The sequence below is a fragment of the Vidua chalybeata genome, chromosome Z, assembly GCF_026979565.1.
Source record: "Vidua chalybeata isolate OUT-0048 chromosome Z, bVidCha1 merged haplotype, whole genome shotgun sequence".
Classification (NCBI taxonomy): domain Eukaryota; kingdom Metazoa; phylum Chordata; class Aves; order Passeriformes; family Viduidae; genus Vidua; species Vidua chalybeata.
The window spans coordinates 36,685,564-36,708,387 of record NC_071570.1 but is presented as its reverse complement, the minus strand read 5'-3'; the positions used below and the strand labels follow the sequence as shown (position 1 = coordinate 36,708,387).

The 22,824-nt window shown below is 38.0% G+C and overlaps 1 protein-coding gene across 3 annotated transcripts in view; it reads left to right on the top strand.

The window, feature by feature from the left end:
* Positions 1-22,824, top strand: part of GHR (growth hormone receptor) — a 121,934-nt gene that overhangs the window by 53,317 nt on the left and 45,793 nt on the right. For all 3 annotated transcript variants that reach the window (XM_053969099.1, XM_053969100.1, XM_053969101.1), the window contains one exon: positions 1,293-1,372. In XM_053969099.1, the coding sequence (XP_053825074.1) occupies positions 1,293-1,372 (80 nt within the window). The remainder of the gene's footprint in view (positions 1-1,292; positions 1,373-22,824) is intronic.

Below are 22,824 nucleotides of genomic sequence, written 5' to 3'. Positions count from 1 at the left end.
AGTTTGAGTAAATGCCACTTATATTGAGCCTGAAACCTGAGAATTGAACAGTTTAAGGAGGATGTGAGAAAATACCTTCTGATTTTCAAGTTTTGTACGGAACAGCATGGATGAGAAACCTGGAGTTGGCAATAGTTTTGGGTTTTTTCTGTACCGTGATTCCTTCTGTTCACTTAGTGTAAGAAAATTGAGGGAATTACCTTTTAAATTCAGCATTACTATAGCTTTATATACTCTGCATTGTTGTGTTTTGTGGTCTTTAACCTAATTAAAACTTTGATAATTTACTAAAAAACTGACTAATTTTTGACACCCAGATTTGATAGCATAAATTGTTACTTGATAGCACCTACTTAGAGATTGTTACTTATTAGTTGGCTTGGTTGTTTGGACATTTGTGATTTAATCTCCTGTTAGATAAAGAAAGAAAATCTCTAAATGAAAACTGTCCACTGTAGAATCAAGGTCTGTGATACCAATTTACAGTCAGATGTGGAAGGGGAGCTATTCTCTCTCTGCTGCCTCTCTGAGCGAGGTGTTAGTGCTAGTTTGGTGCCACAGAACAAAAAAAATGCTGCCTGACTTGCTTAAATATCCATGCTCATTTTAGCGTGTGTGTGGTAGCTTTAGCTTTGGAGGTCTCTAGTAATCTCCATGGCTGTAAATGGTCAGGTTAATATCCATGGTATGAGTGTTTTCCCCATATTTCCTATGGACACCTCATGAGGTTTTTGGAAGCAAGGTACCATCTTGTGCAGAAGTCTGCACAATCTGCAAGTCCAGCATAGAGCAGCTGCTGCCCTTCACCATTGTTACCAGATGCTGGTAATCATGGCAAGAGCAAAGCAGAGCCTCAAAACAGGATTGTGTGGTGGGGTTGTATGATGTGTGTGCATGTGTGGCAGAAGTGAATTAAGGAAAACGAGGAGTGTGCTTTTTTGAGGAAGTTGTAAAGCCTTGCTGGTTTATGCTAGGATTGTAAGTGTTGCATTCTTGGAGGTTTTAAAGTCATTTGTAGATGCAGTCTATCAATTGACAATACTTGATTTTTCCTCCCTCTGCGTTTAATGGACTAGAGACACATAAGTTGCTTGTCTTGTAAATACAGTTTTTACTATATGTTCTAGATGGCAAGATGATGTGTTACTTTATGAGGTAATAAACAATAAACTAAATGTACTTCTGGTTTAAATCAAATCAAAAATTCAATAAAACTAGACAATAGCTTAAATGTCATATCATATTAGTAATTGCTTGTAAAGAAACTCGCTTATTGTCTTTTGTTATTACAGAGTTAGGAGTATGGATCTTCGGCATCTGCTGTTTACTTTGGCACTGATCTGTGCAAATGACTCACTTTCTGCCGGTGATGGTAAGTTTTATGATGCCTTCCCATGCTTTTGTGTGTGTAGATATATAAATGTGTGGCTCTATATAAACAGTATTTTTATATTGAATTTTTAATGACTGTGCAACTTTCTTGATTGCAGTAACCCAGGTACCTAATATGACAAATGCATCAATTAATCTTTTTGTAAAATAGTGGGTGAGGTTGGGACATGTTGCAGAATGAAGGTGAATTTCATAGACAGTTTTTGATGTGTAAGCAAGCATTGGTGTTACACATGTGGATTTTATTTGCATGGGTATTGAAGTTATGAAAGAATTGTATGGCGTTCATTTTTTTTTTAATGAGAACAAGTCTTCTAGCATATTCATATTTTAAGTTTAGTATATTCACATCTTAAGTGTAGGATTTAGTATAAGTATAGGACTAAGTATTTGGACATACAGAATAAGCATTTGAAGACCACATGTTTTGAATCTCAGGCCAATAGGAGCAAGTTTCATTAGAAATAAACTTAGTAATTCTTGGGTAGAGATTATGGGATTTCAAGAGAATGTGTTCCCTCAACCAGCCAGCTGGGACTGGTCTTTAACTCATTTAACAAAACACATGAACTCAAATGGACTTGCATGTTGTGTCAGATTGATCTGCTTCTGATTGCTATGATCTAATTATCTAAAGAAGTGCGGCTCAACCTGGTTGCCTCTGTGCTGTTCTGGTCTTCAGAACAGACAGCAGTAACAGTTTTCCATAATAACTAATTTTATGCATATGTGTCACTGCTTCTCCCAAAGCTACAGAGCAGCTGCAGCTCTGTAAACAGGTGCCCTTCCTGACTTCCTAATCAAAATCTGTGTTAGCAGAGCAAGTCAGAAAGGGCAGTTTGTTACAATTTTTTTTTAAAGTGGGATGAAAACAGCTTCCACAGCTAACTCTAAATAAAGTGATACAATATTCAGTGAAAATTTCTGATGTCTCAGGATTTTTTTCTTTAGGTCCATACTTAAGTTTTACTGAATGCAAATTAAACATCTACAGACTTGTAAGCCATGTTTCATCAGCCTTTAATAGTGCTAGTTTTAAAATATGGTAGTAAGCCAAAAGGCAATGACATAGTTGCCTGTAGTCACAACTGGCTTACATTTTAAAAGTATAACCTTAGCTCTTTGTCTTGATGCTGTTCTGTATTTTCTTGGAGTTGCATACTTTGAATTTCTCTTCAAGCTTGTATACACTGAAGCACTGGAGAGGCATAAGGGGTGTTACTTTGATGCTAATGGAGACATTAAGCTGAAATAGGATATAATTAAAACTCAGGTAATTAGTTCTCAGACAATTCTTCTATAAAGTTCATTCTGTTTATTAACAAACAAGTTTGGATAGAGAAAACACAAGCTTCTATTTGTTTACTTCTATGTATGTAGCTCAAATGCTTGTCCTCTGTGTTATCAGAAAGAGAATCTGTAAGACTGCTAGTTAAGGCTCTTTCTTTAACATTTACCAAACATATCCACATGCACCAGCTCCTATTCATTGCTGCCACGGAATGGTCGGTAGAACAAAAATTAATGTGTTCTGACTTGATCCTTTCCCCTGCCATGTCTGCATTTTACAGTAGACTCATTCAACAGTCAAAAATAATCCCCATGGCAGTCTACTGGACCTACTGATTTCTATCTTGAGTTTTAAGATTACATGAGGATTATGTGATCCTTGGCAGATGAGCTGTGGTCCAGATGTCCTAACTGCAGTAAAAATCTGTATTATAAATAAAACTTGACCACAGCATCATCTTTGTGAGACTTTGTCCATGCTGATGAAATAGTAACTTCTATGAGATTACCTTTAGAACCAAAAAATTAAGAATATTTTGATTGTTTCTGTGCTTAAATACAAGATACAGTACTAAATATTTATGTCCTGATTTGTTGTGTTATTAAAGATTGTGTGTGTAAAGGGAATTGCTTTGTGTAGTGATTGCTAATGATTAAATTGCTTCTAATTCTTCAGGCACATGCTCAGGTAAGAATGTCAGAGAAGGAAGTATAAATTGAAAAGCAGTATTTGAGATAAAAGTATGCAAGAACATATGTTTGCTGTTCTTTTGTGATTTAGGACAGAGTATTAGACGAGATCTGTTTATTACATGTTTGGTTTTTTTTCTCCCATGTGAATTTGCTCGTATCAACCAAAGTTCTCATGAGGATCCAGCCCCACTCAGGTCATGAATCCTGACAATCTTACAGTGCTTTGCCCAGCACAGTCTTGCTGAGACCTTTGTATAAACTTAATTAAATGTGCTCTATACTTGTACGATATCTGATATGTTGCCTGGTGTCTGGATCCCCTGTGTTACAGTCCCATAAAAAATTCACTTTAGTAGTTCTATTTCTTCTGGCAGCAGAAGAGATAAAAATTACATATGCTTGGTAGGCTTGTATCAAAGCCCAGTACTGAACCAGTGTAATATAGATTTGTACATGGGATGCTTTCACGTCTTGAAAATAAACAAAGCATAAGTTCAGCTTTACAAGAGAGTGCTTGGAGCTGGCTTTGTGGCTTGGGGTCAGATCCACCCTAGACAGAGTAAAATCCCATACAAATTTTATTCTGGCAGGATCAAGGGTGTGAGGCCAGCAGTTGGCCAGGCAACTGCACAACATTTGAGACCAGATATTGGACATTTAGTCACCTATTTGCTGTCTCCAGGCTGGTATCCAGTTCTACTGGAGGCTTTCTATTGATTTAGCTTGTTTTTCATACTCTCCTTTTGCAAAGAAGCTGGCTTCCAGCTCCCTAAACTGAGACTGCACCTGGCATGAAGTGATAGGGGTGCCCACTGTCTGTGTGAGGGTGATGCTCGAAGTGACCAGGCGTGTCCACTGCCCCCGGTCTTTGACTGTAATTCAGGGCTGAGCAGGTCTGGGACTTGCAGCTTTCACCAGGGTTGCTGACCCTTGTGCTGTTCATGCCGTTGAGCTGCCTGATGTACAGTGACAAGGGCAGAACAGAGGCAGTGGTAGAAAGAAAGTAAAGGCTGCAATAAGAGGAAGGTAATTTCTAATAGGTGCATAATCACCATAGGTAAATGGGGTTTGTGCCTTAAGGATTGGAAGGCACAAGGGCCATTTTTACAGTGGATTAAGACATTTTTGTCAGCAGAACTAGGATTCTAGGTTGCTTTGAAGATGCATAATTGTGTAACTTTGACATTTTCATTTAATTTAGTTAATTAGATACATAAACAAGAAAGAGTACTGCCTCATACATACATCTATGCAGTATTAATTGTAGTTCAGAAAAAATATAAAAGCTTATATTTGCATACAAATACACAGTTTATATTCGAGATTTTACATTAATGTAACTGTGGTGTTTCAAAACCATATCCAGAATTCACCAAGGTACTTTGGTTTACTATACCTGCTGACATCAGAAGCAGTTGAAGAGAATTGCTCTAGACACAGTCTGAAATATGTTTAGGAAGCAAAATGAAAGTTCTGGTATTGTTTGCTTGTTCCTTCTCTATGACTGATGAATGTAAGTCAAATAAGGACATAGAGAAATAAACTGGGAACTAGTCCCAGTTAATAAAACAATAAATAAACTCAAGCAGCTCCAAAATTAAAAAGTGAAAAATGTGAGAAATGTATTTTACCATATTTTTATGCTAAATCAAAATTAATTTCAGACTATTACAGTTATGTTAATTTATCATCTGAAACAGCTTTAGAAAGGTATTAATATTTAATTATAGCACAAGAAAAATAATTTTGTGTGAACTGATTTTGTACAATGACAATTTTAAGAGCAACAAGCCTTGAATTATTGTTCATTTTATCTAATTGGATTTGAAAAATGTATTTAGCTTTTTCCATCACAACTTTTAAAATTATTTTATGAATCTGCTATGCTCAAATATTCTATTTGCATAACTTTTATTTAAGAAATAGACTTAGTTATTTTCCTTTCTGAAACAAATACAGTGCAATTTTTATTTCCATCTGGATATCCTTATATTTTACTGGTGTCCATTGTTGTACTTTGATGCTTCATGTACATTACATATTGATGATAAACCACCTAACTATATGTGTCACTGGGTATCAGTGCTCCAGTTGCAGAACTGGAGTTTGAATCCATAACCCATGCATAGGACTTCAGTGCCAGTAAAGACATGACTGAGCAGCCAAGACTTCTGTGCAGGGCTCCCAATGATACCGGCAGACCTGCAGGACATCTGTATCTTCCTGGGATGGTCAGAAGCTTACAGAGCTCTCTTAAAAACCTTATGCCCAGGTATCTGATACATAATTACTTTATCTTTTCAGGCAATTAAATCAACTCTATCAGCTACTCTGTGTTCCAGGGCATGTTTTGACTAACTCTCTGCTGACTATTGGGAGCTTGGACACCTAAGGATAAGATTCATCACAGGGATGTCCTCTAGGTACTCCAAAAGTCTGCATAAAACTCGTAGATAGCACAGCTGTGCCTTTTAAGCAGAAGCTGGAAGGCAGGCAGAGTATTCTGGGCAGTCTGAGATAGCTAGAGATGTTTTGTCAACTATATTTTGTCCTATGTGGCATAAGGGGAGCTAAATTTAGGTGTTTTTATTTTGAACTGAGCCTCATCTTTGCAGCTGACTTGTTTCAATGTCTGCTTACTTACTTCTAGGTAGTGTCATAGCTGCTCAACCACACACTGTAGGTTTTCTGCTACTGCCAAGGTGAGGGGTCTTCTCACTGGATTGACGGGAAAGCACATGGGGTCTTGCTGTCACCATGAAGTTTAGTAGCAGACACATGTTTTCTAAAGGCTTTTGTGACATGTGAAAGAATTATTAGAATTAGATTAAGCAGAAAGATGCCTTTGAATGGCAGCATATTCTCTTCTAGGACAGGGAAATTTGTCCATCAGTTCATGAAGTCAGGAGATACCTGGCCTGAACCATTCAGAAAAATGGCCTTGTCTGTAAACATATCTTGTGATATAGGTGAACTCAAATTTTATAGATGCAGTCAGTGACAAGCCATTTCTCAAGTATTTGTTGGGTTTTTTTTATATAATTTCTTTCATAATCACAAAGACTAGACATATTTGTGTATATTACAATCCTTATCTTGTTAAGAAGGGACAAAAGGACAGAATCTTCCTTAGCTTAAGCTACAAACATTCTTGCCTTCTCTTGGTAAATAGTAGTGCCACAATACAGTTGGTAGTCATTTGTTCACACTGGTAATTTTCTCTTCTTAACTCTTTTAGTTTGGTTCATCTTTTCTACAGCCTTTCTCTGTTTTGCTTGTTTTCTCAGTTAAATGCAGCTAGTTATGGAACACAAGTCCAAAGCAGAGCTGGCAGTAAAATCTCAGAAGCTGAAAACCTGATCAGCATGATGCATCCTGGTGTATGTGGATGGGGGAAAAACTGTTGAGAAGGCAGGTTTAAAACTTCCACCTGAAAACAAAGCCTTTCCTTGCCTATTTTAAGTTTTTCTAAGTAAGAAATTGTTCCATTATGTAGAAGAAATTGCTACAGACACATTCCAAGAGCCAGAATCAGAAACCTTGGCACAGAGAAGCATAAGTTATACCACTGTGATCTGACTAAGCCATTTCAGCTGAAGAGAAGATTCATTTTGGCAGAGAGAAAAATAGTATTTCTTTCCATCATCACTTTCCATTGGGATTAAGGATTGCTTTTATGACTAGCAGAAAAATCCAACAGAAGGCCAAGGAAGTGCACTTCTGAGTTACTTTCACCGCTCGTGCTTCCTACCCAGTAGTATACATTTCGGGTAAGCCATTTGTCTGGGCCTGTGTGACCGTATCTCATGGAGAAGAAAGGATTTCACTTTGCCTTTTACAGAAACTGATTTGGGATTTCTAAATGTGGAAAACACATGCTGAAAATTAATTGCAGACAGGACTATATTTTATAAGAAAACTCAGAAAATAAAAAACATTTAAAGGTATTTGAAGGCTGAAATTGTGCCCTGAAATGTCTATGTTTAGGCTTGCATCTGAGTAGATCCAACAGTTTAAATATTAACCTGAGATGCAAAAACTTGTCTCATTTGTCCTGTCTTTCAAACCACATCTGTGACTCCAGCATTTACTGAAGATTTTCAAGCCTTTGAATATCTTCACCTACAAGCCTGTCAAAAACACTTCATGGACAATCAGCTTCAATCAGACACTCTGTAAAATAACGTACATGCCAAAGTTTCCCCATCCAGTTATCTCTGTCATCCTTAATACTCATGCTGTTGTGTGTATTTCCTTCGTTGCTCTTTTGCTGTCATATTTTCTTCTCTGTTAAATACAAACTTGACAATTTGCTGTCCTCTGATTGCTGTGTTTTGAGGCAACTTGGAAGAATTAGCAACTCATCAGTGGTTAGTGCCTGGTGTAATTAGAAGGAGAGGTCAGTCTTTCTCCCTCCCAGTGGCAAAGCTTGTGATCCCAGCATATCTTTGCTCTCCCAAGCAGACTTACAGACTGCAGCCTAGCCACCAACATGCACACTGGTCCTCCTGTGAACCAGAACTGCTCCTCCTCTACCAGGACAGAGCTGCGCCCAGAACCACTGACTGCTGGTGCCACTTGTGACTTGCTTTCAGAGGAGCCAGGCCAGTTTGAAACAGGAACTTTTGCCCACACATGCAGTGAAGCATGTGTATTTATGGAGGAAGATCAGATGATGGAAATTATGCAAAACCTTGCACAGCAGTTTGTTGCCACTATCTAAGAGGCTAACCAGTGAGAAAATTCCTAGTTACAATCCTTAACTCCACTTTGTGTTTTGAATGTAATTGTGTATTTAATGTGAATTAGAGAAACAGTGTGTACTACACTAGCCAAATAAGTGCAGTTAAAAAACTAACTCTGCACCGGGGAAGGAAAAGTAGATCTAGCATATAAACACTAGTCTGTATTATAAAAGCAGACTACGTGAGTTATAATGAATAGTTCCATACAGTAAACTACACACAGAGAAAATTTCTTTCAATACCACCCATCTCTAACAGGAAAAAGAACCTCTAGTTGCTGCATATTCATAGTATGTAACGAAATGTTAATGAAAAGGGGTGACTTTTTCATTAATTTAAACAATTATGCAGTTATTGTGCAGTAATTGTAAAATAAAAAATTGCAGTTATTGCCCTGCCTGCTTTACAACACAAGAGATTTTTACAACTAGGAGACTTTGCAATGTTGCACATTCCCTTTCCATGCTGTGACAGTGGGGATTGTGCTGGAAACTGAGTAAAAATATGACTGGAATTTTGAGAGCTGTAATTGAACAGACCTGGTTTCTAGCAGTATAAATGAGGGAGTATTGTGTGCACCTCAACAATATTTTGGCAAAACTGGGTGTTCCCCCTCAACTGTTCCAAGGGATCGGAAGTGAACAAGAAATTTTCTATAGCAGGAGTTCACAAGATGCCATTCTTGAGTCACACAAAGTGACTCTGAAAGCTTTGCACTGGCCACCACCTGCAGCAGAATCAGATGATTCTCATGGTTGCAACAGAACTTTCAGCACAGCTGAGTAGTTTTGGAACTGGAGCCACCTTCTGAAGTGTGCCTAATTCCAGCCTTGAGGAATTTTTGGTCACTTGGGCTCCAGAGACTCCCCTGTTTCCAACCCTGGCAACTGCCCCCGTCTTCCTTGTTACACTCTGGCACACTAAACTGGTACCCAGGTGATGATCAACTTCTGAGGATGGAAAGGGGAATGGGAGTGAGATACTGTTGGGGAGCTTGGCTGTGGTGTGACCCTCCACAACAAGTTTCTAGCAAGGTTCCCCTTGCAGAATGAAAGTCCCTGGCATAATGTTTCCCTTCTGTACTACTGGAGAGGTGCCCAGAATGAACTATGGAAAAATGATGCAGTAGGTGAGAGGCAGAGCTGCAGACTATGAGTAGGACTCTCAAGCTTCTGAACCTGGACCACATCCTGCTACTTAACAAGATGGAGATTTCTCTACTTCCTACTTTGCTTGCTGTTCTGGCCTTTTATAGAAGCATGATCTAGTAGTAACAGCAATGGTCAGTTTTCTTCAGAAAATCTAACAGACTATCACTCTGCTTGGGATTTTGAATTCTTTCTGCATAATGCAGTGAAGACTTTGTTTTTTAGAAGTACAGTTGTTTTTTTTTTACTTAAATAAGTACATAGATACTTAAATGTCTTCTACTAAGTCATTTGGTGCAAAGGGATGTTGAAAAGCCATAATGTAGGCTGATAAAGCTGGTGGACTGTCTAAAGAGCCATACATAATGCCAATTATGTGATTCATTCTCATTAAGTTGGTTGGGGAGGCAGACAGTTGTTCACTCCCTGCCATGTGGATTTTGTGAGAGCCTTTGATACAGCACTGTAAGCAACGATTCCTTAAAAAACACCAGGGATAAAATGGAAGGACTTGTATGGATTAAAGAATTAATCAAAAGCTGGGGAAAAGGAACAAATGAGCTCCCACATCCAAGGGTATCTCCTGTCTACAGATTGTGTAGGGAGGAATTAAATCAAGGTCTGTTCTGCTGGCAGAGCTGTGTGGCAGGACGGAATGGAAAGCAGTGCAGTTCTGCAAGGCGCCAAGGGAATGACGGAGAGAGATGCGAGTGGGACTGCTGGAGCCCCACAGCCATGTACGCAAACACTGGGCATGGCACTGCTGGAATGGTGGAGTGGGGGCTGCCCAGGAAAATGCCACAGATTCACCCAGACCAAGAATTGTGTCTTCTGTGGGTTATCTCAAACTGTGCCCTGAGCATATTTAGAGAAACATGCTGAAAGGAAATATGTTTATTTTGTATTTGGTCTGGGATTTTGTTTATTTATTACTCCCCTAGAAATGTGTAGTCTTGGCTTTAGGGCTGACACAGAAACTTCAGAAACAAATTTGAAAACTAACTTGGATCAAAAATTTATGCTTGAATCCCTATCTGCTCAAACCCTGCTCTGTATTGCACTTTGTAAAGGCAAAATAACAAGACCAATTATGTGCCTGGCAGGCAAACACCATGTGCATCATGTTGCTTTTAAAATACACTTTATGTTTGCTACCTATGCCTACTGTATAACAGGAAAAACAGATAGTATTTAATAAATAGCAAATATTCAACAAAAAATTTGTACAAGTAAAATAATGTCATTATGCCCTTTGAATTTGTGTCTGTTCTCCTCGTAGCTGAAACACTGAACAAAGAATAACGTAATCATTTACTTTTAACAGGAAAACTGCAAGTGTCAAGGAAGCAAATGTAGGTAATAACTATAAATGTTAACCTGATCTATTTATTGTTTGCTGTTAGTGATCAAGTAGTTAATAGTCAATGTAATTACTTCAGTAAAAATGCTGATGTCAACTACAGTTACTTTTAATACTGTATAGGTTTTCATTCAAACCATCTGTTTTAATCCTTGTATATATCCTGGGCTCATCTTTGCTTGCAGTGAAATGTTTTTCTGGAAGTTAAAAGTAATTATTAACGGAATGGAAATTATTAGTGGTTCATGGTTTGGCAAGGAAAATAAATGCCTTTTCAAGTTCTTGGTGTCTCTTTTAGAGAGCTCCTGCACCAGAAATGGTTGAGGTTGGAGTATAACATAGAGTATTTTCTGTCATAGTCTATGTGATATTTGATGTTCATCCCAGTGAGGTGTTTAGAAGTGTAAGTCACTGGTCTGATTATTCTCCACCACTTAATTAAGCCCATTTATTTCACAGGGCAAAGGAAATAAAAGTGGTTTATTAAAAGGGAGGTATAAAACACTGGGGAAGAATGTCAGAAATGCTGGCATATATACATAAACAATGTCATTTACTTTCTAGTGAACTGTGTCATTCTCCACTGGATTTTTCAGTGGATTTGTAGAGGATGTTTGGTCTTGGTAACTTGTTGAGTTAGCTTTGACTGTAACTGTCCTATCTAAAATTGCCCTGTTACCCAAGGATATCCCTGCCTGGCTCCAGAACTCAGTCTTCATGCTGTCAAGACTTGTTAAGCCACTTTGCAGTAAAAAGAGAAGTCTCTAGGGCAACTCCAAAAGTAGTGAAATAGATGTGAGATCAATGATTTATTATCTTTCCTTTCTGATTTCATAGCTATTACACAATAGAAAACTGTAGAAGTTTATCAGAAAAACCCAAGGTATCTCCTTGTACTCTTGTCACATGCCTTTCAGCACACATAGGGCCCTTCAGAACTCAATTAAAGTCCTGGCTGGATCATGCCATGCTTTACAGATATAGAGGGCAAGACTTTGCTCTAGAAAAGATGCACTGGGAGCTTTTCAGGCTATCCAAATGTCACAGCTGACTCTATTTAACCTCCCATTCTTGGTCAAGCCAGTTGAGTTAAATCCTTGTCTACAAATATACTTGTAATAATATTGCAAGAACGCTCTTGACAGAGACTTCATGTTAAGACAAGTAACAGAGACAAAGCCGTCAGAATTTCATGTGGTGGCCCAAAACACACAATTGATATTATGTACTTTTCCAAGGCTGTGAACACTGTTCATAGTTTAAAGTAGATTTTTCTCTGTTTTGTCCTTTTTTTCTCCTTGAATCAAGAAGCATTTGTTTTTTACCAGGAGGAACATGCGTTACAGAATCTGGCACATTTGCATGTGGTACAAGCTTGTGAATGTTTTGTTGAGATAAGTGAATGACAGCTTCCAGTTGGTGTTCTGCAGGAGGTGAGGGTTTCTTTCCAGAAGCCCTAACCATCTCAAAATAACTATATTCTCCTTGCAGAGCTCCCAGTCTGACATGTTATCTTATCCCCTTAGTACAGCAGTGCTGATATTCTACTACACCAGTTTCTAGCTAATTGTCTCAAGTAGCAGTTTTAGTTACAGGAAAGGCTGAAAGGATTACAGCTATCAGAGTTAGCATTTGGTCTGTGTTGTCCAGCATTATAACAGAAGACTTGATTGTAAATTGTTGTTAAATGCTGGTTTTCAGTTGTGACAGCATGTTACCACTGGAATTCAACTTATTTTTTGTTTCAATTTTTTAAGCCAAAAAGGGCATTTTTTCTTAAGAGAATAAGGCTGTGTTTTCTTCTGTTTTAGAGAAGTGTCAACAGTTAAGAGCTTGCTATTTAATTTCATTATACCCCCTGGAAATTTCTCAAGAAACATGGGTTATGACCATTTCAATGCTTTCCACTTTATGGGTTTCACATCTCAGCAACTTGCAAAGATGTGTGAAATACAATTAAGAGTTCCAGTAATCCCAAGATACCTATATATAAGCACTGGCTTTCTTGAAACAGCATTGTTTTTCCCAAGGTCATAGCTATCCCTAAAGGAAACAGAATATTATCCTTACTATGTGGCCCTTAACCCTGTTTGAGAACGCAAGTGGGACCTGTTTAAAATAGTATATGGCTTACACTGGTAGGAGTCCTTGATCTAAAGAGAACTGGCCTCTGTATGTTGTTCTAATTGCTGTGGGGATACCATGATGCACTCAATGGTAGTTTATGAAAAGCTTCTGCAGTCTTCTAACAAACTACTTTTAGAAAAGCCCTGAATCCATCATATTGTTACTGGAGGTAAAGCTGCCATGGCTTGTATAATGTACAGCATTTCCTGGTTGTTAATGCACTGTAGCATTTAAATGCAGCATGTTAGAAAGACATATTTTTTTTTACAAAAATGCATAAAAATTATTTAATCAGGGCAAGCCTTAGGAATTAAATAAGGAATGAAATTTATTCCATATTTGAGATATGTTCTGGCCGTCCTGAATCCTCAAGTGTTTATTTCAATACTAAGGCATGAGTGAGCTGGGGATTTAGTTGGGTTTTTTTTGTTCTTCATGTGGGTGGTTTTCACCTGATTGGTGTGAAATTACAATTTCTACTTTTTTTGCTTCTTAGAGGGAAACATTTACCTGAATTGCCACTGACAGCAGAAAGGCAAATAGGTGGCAATAATGATATCTGCAAAAAAGGCTGAGGCGTGTTGGCAGAAATGGGTGAACTTCCAAAGCCATTTACTTGTCCTAAAGAAGGCAAAATCCCTGTGACTCTAGCAAGAGTAATAGTTCTGTAATAATGACACTGGTCTGAAACAAGCTTTCAGCATCTGGCTGTGCCATAGAAATTCCTGTGTGTCCTTGGAAAATTGATTAATATCTGTGTCCTGGCTCCCTAGCTGAAAAGTGAGAAGGTACTTTAGGGATAAACTTCTTAAATCTGTTTGAGTTTATCAGATATTATGGTGAATGAAATTGCTGAGGTTGTGCAATATCCTCTGTCAACAGCAGTGTATTTATTGTGCAGAACAAAGTGATAGAAAATTGTATCTCCTCTTCCAGTGCTTATGAAGCTGGCAGGCTGCATCCTTAGCCAAGGCAGAAAAAGGTGTCTGTATGCTTGTCAGGAGGTAAGGGACACCACCCGCAAGCAGAGAAAGCACTGAAGTGTCCTCCAGTGCATATATTTTTTCTGAGTAAATCTGCATACTTGCAGAAACTATGCTTTTCTTCCAACAGGCAAGGCCTTATGCTAATGTGGGCCCATAACTAATTGTTGCCATGGGAAACTCCGAAATAACCACCCATGCTTTTATATCTGAATGGAGCTTGTGTCCAGATCTACTGTTCCATCTATGGGTCAGCATATGCAGATTAGTGTGTATGTATGTTTCTTCCCTGGTGTAGCGTGGTCAAGCTGAATTATGAAAGGTTGCCTTTCATGTTAAACATTCTGTGGAAGCATCAACTGCCCCTGTAACACTTTGTCCTGTGGGGCTGCTCCAGTGCTGACATGCCCAGAGTAACCTTGGTGTTCCTTCAGTTTGTTGGTGTGCTCAGAGCTGACAGAAAGGCACAGCCAGTCTTAGGAAATTTTCACTTTTTCTTTAATTGTTGCCAGCCCTTCTCCCCACAGAATAAAATATGATGTAAACACAAAAATGCAAATTCTGGAGCTTTTCAAAGAAGAAAGTATGGTGTTTTGAATTATAAACCCATTTTCCCCTTTTCTTGTACTCAGGCTGTATTGTCCTATATGAAGTTTTCTAAAATTCTTGCACTGTGAGATGTACACTTGATTTGGAGATTCCCCACTCAGATTATTGAGGTTTAGAGAAACTGGAACTGATCTAGCCATCCTTGGTGGCAGGTAGTGACAGAGGTGTCTGCTGGACAGGAGAAGGCAATGTCACTGGCACATGTGACAGCCAGTGCTTGTGGAAGGTACTTGGACAAGCAGGTGCTCTAATCAATTCTAGATATACTCGTTGACAGGTTAAATTTGACTTATTTTTAAGGTGCTTAGTTTTTGAAAGCTTTTTTAGGTCTGCTACTGGAGCCAAGCTACTTGCTAGCAAGCAACATTATAGAATCACTAGGCTCAAGAAACAAGGACTTCTCTCACTGAACCATTGTCTTTTCAAAGCAGATCTGTGTGAAGCACTTTCAAACTTATTGGTGAAATGTTGTGGAAAAGGCTGCATTGTCACTGGCTGAGCCACACATTTGCTTTGGACTTTGAATTTGGCATCATTTAGTGAGATGAAAGTAACACCAGCAGTGGAGTGCAATGCTTGGCTCCCTCCCCGCCTTCAAAACAGTCTAACCTGCCAATTTCTTCTGCATACCCAAATACTGACTAGATTAATATAAGTGTTAATTATAGCATCATTTGAGACAGCAAGCTAGCACTTGTTCCTGTCTAGCACTTTCATGTTGGTGTGTGAGCACCTTAAGCCACCAGCAGGTCTTTTCCTATGTACAGGATAAGCCACAGCTGTCACAGGAGAATGAGCCTTAATGATCCTCTAACTGTGTGACTTTGTATAATTTATTAAGTTGTTCCCCTGCTTTCCTCCTTTTTTGTTTTGAAGGGTTTTTTTAAGTCTGAAGGAACAGAGACTACACATGTTATGAATTTAATTTGATTATGATGAATTTAATTTTATTATTATTATGATTTATTATGGTACTACAGGTGACTTAGTGGGATTTTGAGATGATTTATATCTAATTGTCACACTGTTGCTGTGCTTGCATTTCCTTAAATGACAATTTTTCTTTAAACTGGGAGAGCTCACAAAAACTTTAGCTATAATAAATGTACATACTGACAATATAGACTTCCAGTAGGACATTGAGGTGCTGGAATGAGTCCAGAGAAGGGTGGCAGAGCTCGTGAAGGGTCAGCTGGGGAGGACAGGTCCTGTGGGGAACAGCTGAGGGATCTGGGGGTGTTTTTCCTGGAGAAAAGGAGGCTCAGAGGTGACCTTATCACTCTCCACAACTGCCTGGAAGGAGGTTGTGGCCAGGTGGTCTCTTCTCCCAGGTAACCAGTGACAGGAAGAGAACTCATGGCCTCAAGCTGTGCCAGGGTAGGTTTATGTTGGATATTGGGAAGAATTTTTTCACAGAAGGGATGACTGAACATTGGGATGGACTGCCCAGGGACATGATGGCGTCACCATCCCTGGAGGTGTTTAAGACTGGAAGTGGCTCTTAGTGCTGTGCTCTGGTTGACAAGGTGGTGTTCAGTCACAAGTTGGACTTGATCTGAGAGATCTTTTCCAACCTAATTGATTCTGTAATATTGAAAGTGAGAGTACCAAGCTAAACACCTCTGCATGTAGACCACCTGATGCTCATTACCTCCTTTTCCTAGACTTGAGTAGTTTACTAATGAATAAAAGACCTTACAAAAAGAATGTGAATTTAAAACATATTTTGTAAAAGTTTCACTATTTTTAAATGCTCTTAAAATTTTTTAGTAATTAGTTAAACTGAATTGCATAAATGAGACAGAAACCTGTTCAAGCTACAAAAGATTTCATGATCTTGGAAAGAATCTTTTCTAGTGAAATATCAATATTGAAGTTGTAAAAGAAGAAGACTTGCTTTTCCACCCTCAAGGATACTTAACTGCTATCTGTATTTTTGATGATTTACCATAATATTTTGTATTTGTGTTACTTGGGCCACTTAAAATATCTTTATAGATTTCCAAGTAGATAAATCTCTGCTTTCAATTCCATGAAATGCAATTACAGATGTTTGTCATATTATAATTGTAGTTGTAGAACCACGAGCACAACAAGAGTTTCTAATTTACTTCATTTTTCTTTCATTTTGTGAAGTGCCTTACTGGAGAAAATGGATTCTTAGGTCTATGGGTTACTTTAAAGTGTGAAATGTTCTACATAGGGACATATTCCAGATGTAATATCTAATCCTTTTGCCAAAGTATCTTTTGAAAAATTAAGAAATTTTTGTAATAAAAGTATTTTTAATAAGTGAGAAAACTGTACTTAGTTGTTTTTTGAACAATAAAATTCTGCTATTTAAAGTTTTTGCAAAACAGTTGTATAGAATTTTTTATTGTTGTTGTAGTGTGTTGTGTGTTCTTTTTCTATTCATCCATTATTGTGAACTTTAATCATATTGAGCTTAGCCCAAAGGTTTCCTGTGTTCCAGCTTTTAAGCAGCTTAACCTGTGTAAATACATTAGGACTGTTCTAAACCATTAAAAACAAGGAGAGATGGATGTTTGCAAAGTACAAATGTGTTCTGCTGGCTTTTATCATCAGCATGAATCATACAGCAATTTAGAAGCTTAAAATAGTTCGTTGTTCATAAAACACAAAATACAGAAGATGAAATCTCTTTAAAGGAGTCAGAAATATATATTGAGCATTTCAGTTCAGTGTTGTGGGAGGTTTCTTACTGTAAGGGACTCTTTTTCTATTTGTATGTTTTATCTTTTTTTTATTTAATTACTTTTGGTGTATTTAGAGTGGTGTGTGTTGAAAGCTATTGAAACTGAAATCTTCTCTTTCATTCTAAGATTAAGAAGTATGGAAAGTTTAAAATACATGCTTCCAGGACAGATTTGGATCACAACTGTTTCCCAAGTCAGGATTCAGTCTTCCTGATGAATTAGTGTCTCTCCTTTTTCAGTTATTTTCTGAGACTGCTAGTTTAATTTTAACATTTCATGCAGAATGAGTGAATAAAAATGCTCAGAAAACTTACAAAACCTCAGAAATTACATTTTGTGGGCCAGATACAGAGCCTTCTGTGTGAAATGTCCATGACATAGGATAAGCATTACTGAGCGACAACCAAAACATCACTGTGTCACCAGTGTGATTTTCATACCAAATCCAAAGCACAGCACTGTACCAGCTGCTAGGAACAAAGCTAGCTCTATCCCAGCTGAAACCAGGACACAGCTCTTCCCTAAAAGCAGTAGGTGCAGAGTGCCAAATCAGCAAAGCTGATTGGGGCAGTACATCAGTTCAGGGAAGTATATGAAATCTTGTAGGTTCATTGCAATTGATTGGAATTTTTTTTTTCATCGTGAATTGTCATTAGTGTACAGACACAAAACAGTAGATACTTGTAAAGCAACCATTAATAGGAGGGTCACCATTCACATCTGTGTTGGGGAAAGTTAATCCCTTAGAGGTACAGGGGAGGCAGTACTTGCATTGGCAGGCAGCTAGATAACAGAGAGCAGGAGTCAGTGAGGTGAGGTGACATTTGTGTGGGAACCTGTTCTTTTCTGTGCAGAGGCAAATGCTGAAGTTTGCAAAACAAGAAGTTTGTCAGTGCCCCACTAAACCATAAAGGACCAGCTAAGGAGCTGCAGAAAGTCCTTAGAAGGCAGATGCCTGGGTAATAAATCATTAGCAAGCAATGCTCAGTGTAAATAAATGTCAAATGATGCTTGTAGGCAAAATACAACCCTAACATGGCACATAAATTCATGCACTCCAAATGTTATGACTCAGAGATGGGATTTTGCTGTTGTGACAGGGTGTCCCCAGGAAGATCAGCTCACTGTTGTCACAGCTCCATCCCTCCCCACACCAAAGACATAGAGCAAAGTGAGAAAAGTGCAGAGAAGACCAATAAGGATGAGCAAGGCTCTGGAACAGATTCCTTGAAGGTCTTCCTTCGCCTTCAATTTTCCTAAGCTGTTACTCTTCAGATGCTCCCACAACTGATGTCTTGAAGAACCAAGAGCCTCAGCAACAAAGGTGTCTCACTTGTGCTCACAGAGACCAGCTGGGTTGCTATGTGCAGGCACTACCTGATAGCAGCACGCAGGTTGCATCAAGCCATACTCTGGAGAGAAGAAGGCTGCTGGCATGGCTAATTTTACACTCTGTCTGCATGTGCAAAATAATGGGAGTAATTCTGTTTGGGTCTAGTCCCTCTTATACTAATTACTGCATCTGACACAAGCTTGCTGGAGGAACATAGTCAAAAATAGTTGATTGAGACAAAAACTACACAGCCAATTTTTAAAAGAACACCATAAAAGAGTGAGGGTCTCAGAAGTCTTTTTGGTGGTTGTTTTGTTTGTCTGCCAACCTTAAGCTAGAGTTTAAAAACATTGTGCCCAGATGAAAAATCAGTTATTGAGCAGGAGTAATAGAAATGTAGTAGAGAATAAAGACTGCTCCTGTAATGTTATGTTCTCCTCCATTCTGGTATTTGTGCTATTTCTACAAAAAATACTGGAAATCATCTAGTCTGTAGTCAGCTTGAGGGAGTCCTTGGCTCCTCTTCTGCTCTTGGTATGATATGAGTCCCATTCCAGTTAGAGTAAAAAACAAGAAAACAAAAACAAACACAGGAAAAAAACACAAGAAGAAAAATTTCAGAACATTTCAGAACAAGGATGGGCAGCACTCCGTGTTTCTTCTCCATAGTTCCTTCTACAGCCAGGTTTTTCCAGCTGAGGAGGCTTTACCCGTCCTCAAGAACTGCAGCCCCATCCAAGAACACATGCTCTTGGCAGCGAGCTGGTCCCATGTAGCAAGAGAACTGAAAATAGCTTTCCTAAGGGAGAAACTTTAGTCATGGCTATCTAATGTTATTAGGTTTTAGAGTATTTATTTTGTGTGATTAGAGAATTAGAGATTAAGGATGGGGGGTTGTGCTGTTTTTTTTTTTTTCTTTCTCCTCAGAAATAAGCAGCTGAACAGTTTACCCACAAAGATAGAACATAGTAAATTGTATCAAACCTGCTGCTGCAGGTGGAAAAAATACAGACATTGACATCAATGTTCAGTCTTTGTTTTGTACTGTTTTGTAAGTGAAGTTGGCTTATTTTCCAGTTTTCTCATTTATGTTAAGAACAAAGAGGTAGAGCTAACAATGATGTTGGATAAATAGATCAATAAAACCTTAGCAGTTTTGTGGGGATGGGGGGGGGGGGGGGAGGAAGAATTGTGGAATAAAGAATCACCATTTTTTTCCTAACAGGGCTGTCTGTTTTCAAGTAATTGTTAGCAGTGTCTGTTAGTTTAAAGCAATCTAACCAGGACGCTGCTGTGGGAGGATTATGACCTGGTCCCCCATTCAAGGCAAGACACAATGTCATTTAAAAACAAATCCTTAGATTGTGCTAGTGCTACAGCTTAAGTCAAAATATGTGGAATATTATTTTCCTTTAACTGCTGAGGGAAACAGCAATATAAAGAAACAGTGATTTTCCAGAGCTGTGATGAATGAGAATGTGCAGACTGAGCAGAGAAGCAATGAAAAGGCAGGTTTCTCATTTTAGTGATATTTGCATATTTCTATTAATTAGTAATAAAAGTGATGTTTTTAAAGGATATGCTATACTAATAGATTATAATTTTTTAATATAGTGAACATCTGATTCTTACTTCGTTACAGAAGGGAAGATCTATAGATTCTTGTGTATGCAAGTCAAATCTGGTGTTTTGGGAAGGGGTGGAAAAAATGTTTCATTTTTTCTCTTAATTTTGTTTTGCTTGATTTCAGACACTATTCCTCTCCCTGAAAGCATGAGGTAGAGACATTTTGTTTGTAATGCTGGTAACACTTTCAGTCTGCTGAGATCAGAAAGTCCTATCAAGTATTGACAGCTTCATTTATTTATCAAATGTAATTTATGAGAATACTTTGGCTTTTCTGAATCACTTTATTGGTAGAATGATTTAAATGTTGCCTGAAACATGAAAAATATATGCAAAATGTGCAAAAAAAAATGTTATGGTATGAATTATACTGTTTGGTAACACTGAATTTATGAGAGTGTGCTCTCTGCTGATGCTCACAGCAGAGTGCTTCTTGAAAGATTGTTCCATACACATAAGAGAGGAGAATAACACAAAAGGAGAAGTGATGAATGGTGATGGATGAGTTTGAAAGCTAGCCACACAGTGGACCACTCTTATCAAAAACAGTACTCTGCTAGTAATTGTAATGATAATTACATCATTTGATATGTAATAAGTTGAAAGGTAGGACCAATATCGCCTGTATTCTGAAAGAACAGGAAATTCAGAGTTTGCTGATTTTATGTTGCTTTTTCTATTTAAATGCTTGAAGGAGTAGATTTTCACTCTTGCTCTATTTTGCAGGTTATAGTCCTGTGCAGGTAATCTATTAATTTCTGACAGAACATTTACATTTCAAATGATTGAGTATGGCTGTTACATGCTAATTTCCTTCTACAAGGAGCTGAAAATTCTTTGCAACCAGCAGCACTCAGAATTAAAGGGACTTCCTGGATTTACTTTACTTCATCAGAGAAAATCACGAACATTATTGAGTGGTTCAGAGAAAGAAACTTGGGAAATGGTGATCTGTGCTGAAGGATACCAATTCTGCCAGATCCATAGTACTGAGCATTCATTGAGTACAATATGGAACTGCAAAAAGAGAAAATACTGGAAGACCAGAGCAATTAAAAGCTGTGAATTGAGTATGAAACTTTCTGGGAAAAGGAGGGATAAATGAAGAAGGCTGATACTGCTATTAAAATATTATTTCTGCATTTGAATGCAGAGTATGTTCAAGCAAGAAAAGTGTTTTAGGCTTTTTCTTTTCTAGTAGAATAAAGGAATTTGTAGCAACTAGGTAATTTTAACATGAAACAACATGACAAAAAGGCAAAATTGGTATTGATTAGTATCTGGAGATCTGTACATTATTTCTGTACATACCACAGTCAGCATAAGAACCCATTCCTGTGTTTTGGAAATCTGGGATACAAAACAAAAATGCATTAATGCTTTGAGCTAGGTTGCCTCCTCCAGAAAAAAAGCAAACAAATTCTTTTTAGTGTTAGGAAATGGTAAGTTTCTCATCATGCTGATTGTGTGATTTGACCGTCCTGTCTGCTATCACAAGCTGGACAGTCTTATTTGTGTTTTAGGAAGAATTAAGGATTCTTATTAAGGTGATACTCTAAATAGCAGTCCAGTCTAAAAACAAATCATGGCTTGCCCTGATCTTATGAGCAGATACAACAGGACTCTTCATGGAGTACTGTCATGGAAGTTGGAGATCGTTTTTTCTATGTCAGGATAGTGAGCCCTATATCTCTGCCAGTTGTCACTAATTGTTGATTTATAACATTTGTCCTGGACATGATAAGCTGTTCCATTTGTCAATAGGACTTACAGTTCTCATAAAAAGTTTTGCCTTTTTAATGAATGGCACCATTTTTTACTGACAGAAGCACAAGCATTTAAAGGAATGGTTTGCAGATTTGTTTTCTTTTATGTGGAATAAGAGGTTCCAGGGAAATAGTAAGATTTACTGTTGGAAATGCTTATGGTGCATTTATAGAGATTTGCAACTATCATTTTCCTAGTCTTCCTGCCAGATGTCTGAGAGGCCTATTTCTAAATGTTATTATGATGAAAAGACTTCAGTAAGATTTCATACATTGTTCTACAAATACCCATTTTCTAGCTCAGTTGTGAATTGTGTAGAGGTCTTTTGCATAAAAAACCAGACCAGTATATGGAAGGTTAAGTCAAATTAAACATCATTTGTCCACTAGATGGAAACAGAAGCAGCAAGTGTGTGTATATGCTGAATGTTTTTATCTCTTGTCTTCACATGAGAGAGAGAGTAAATAAAGTAATTATTAGGATTGCAGTTCAAGTCAAGAATGAACTGGACATCAGAGTATGGCTGACATGGACTAAAAATACATAAAAGAGCTGAAGTAAGGGAGGGAAAGCGTAAGAATAACAATATGAGGAAAGTGAAAACCAGAGACACTTTGTAAATAATGTATAAATGAAAGCTGCAAAATTCTGGCACATCAAGAAGGGCAGAGTGTGGCAGGATATGTAAGATTGTTTTGATTTTCTTTTTGTCAGTGTTTACTCATTCTTTGTTCCTTTTTTCCAGCAGGGAAAAAATTATCTTGAGTCTTCAAATGTGTCTGGAGTGATTATGTTTAAGAAAGCCTTGATTCAGAAAAGCCCTAGCAGTTCTCACCACATCTCCAGATTTTACTGTTTTCACCCAAAGTTGAATTTCTGAAGCCCACTTTATAAAATTGAAGAATGACAGCCTTCTTAGTTAACAGTTAGTCATCTGCTGTATATGGTCCCTTTCGAGTTACAGAAACTTTCAGTCACAGAATAATTTAAATCAAAAGAAAACTCTTCAGGTCTCTAGTGCACTTGCCTGCTGA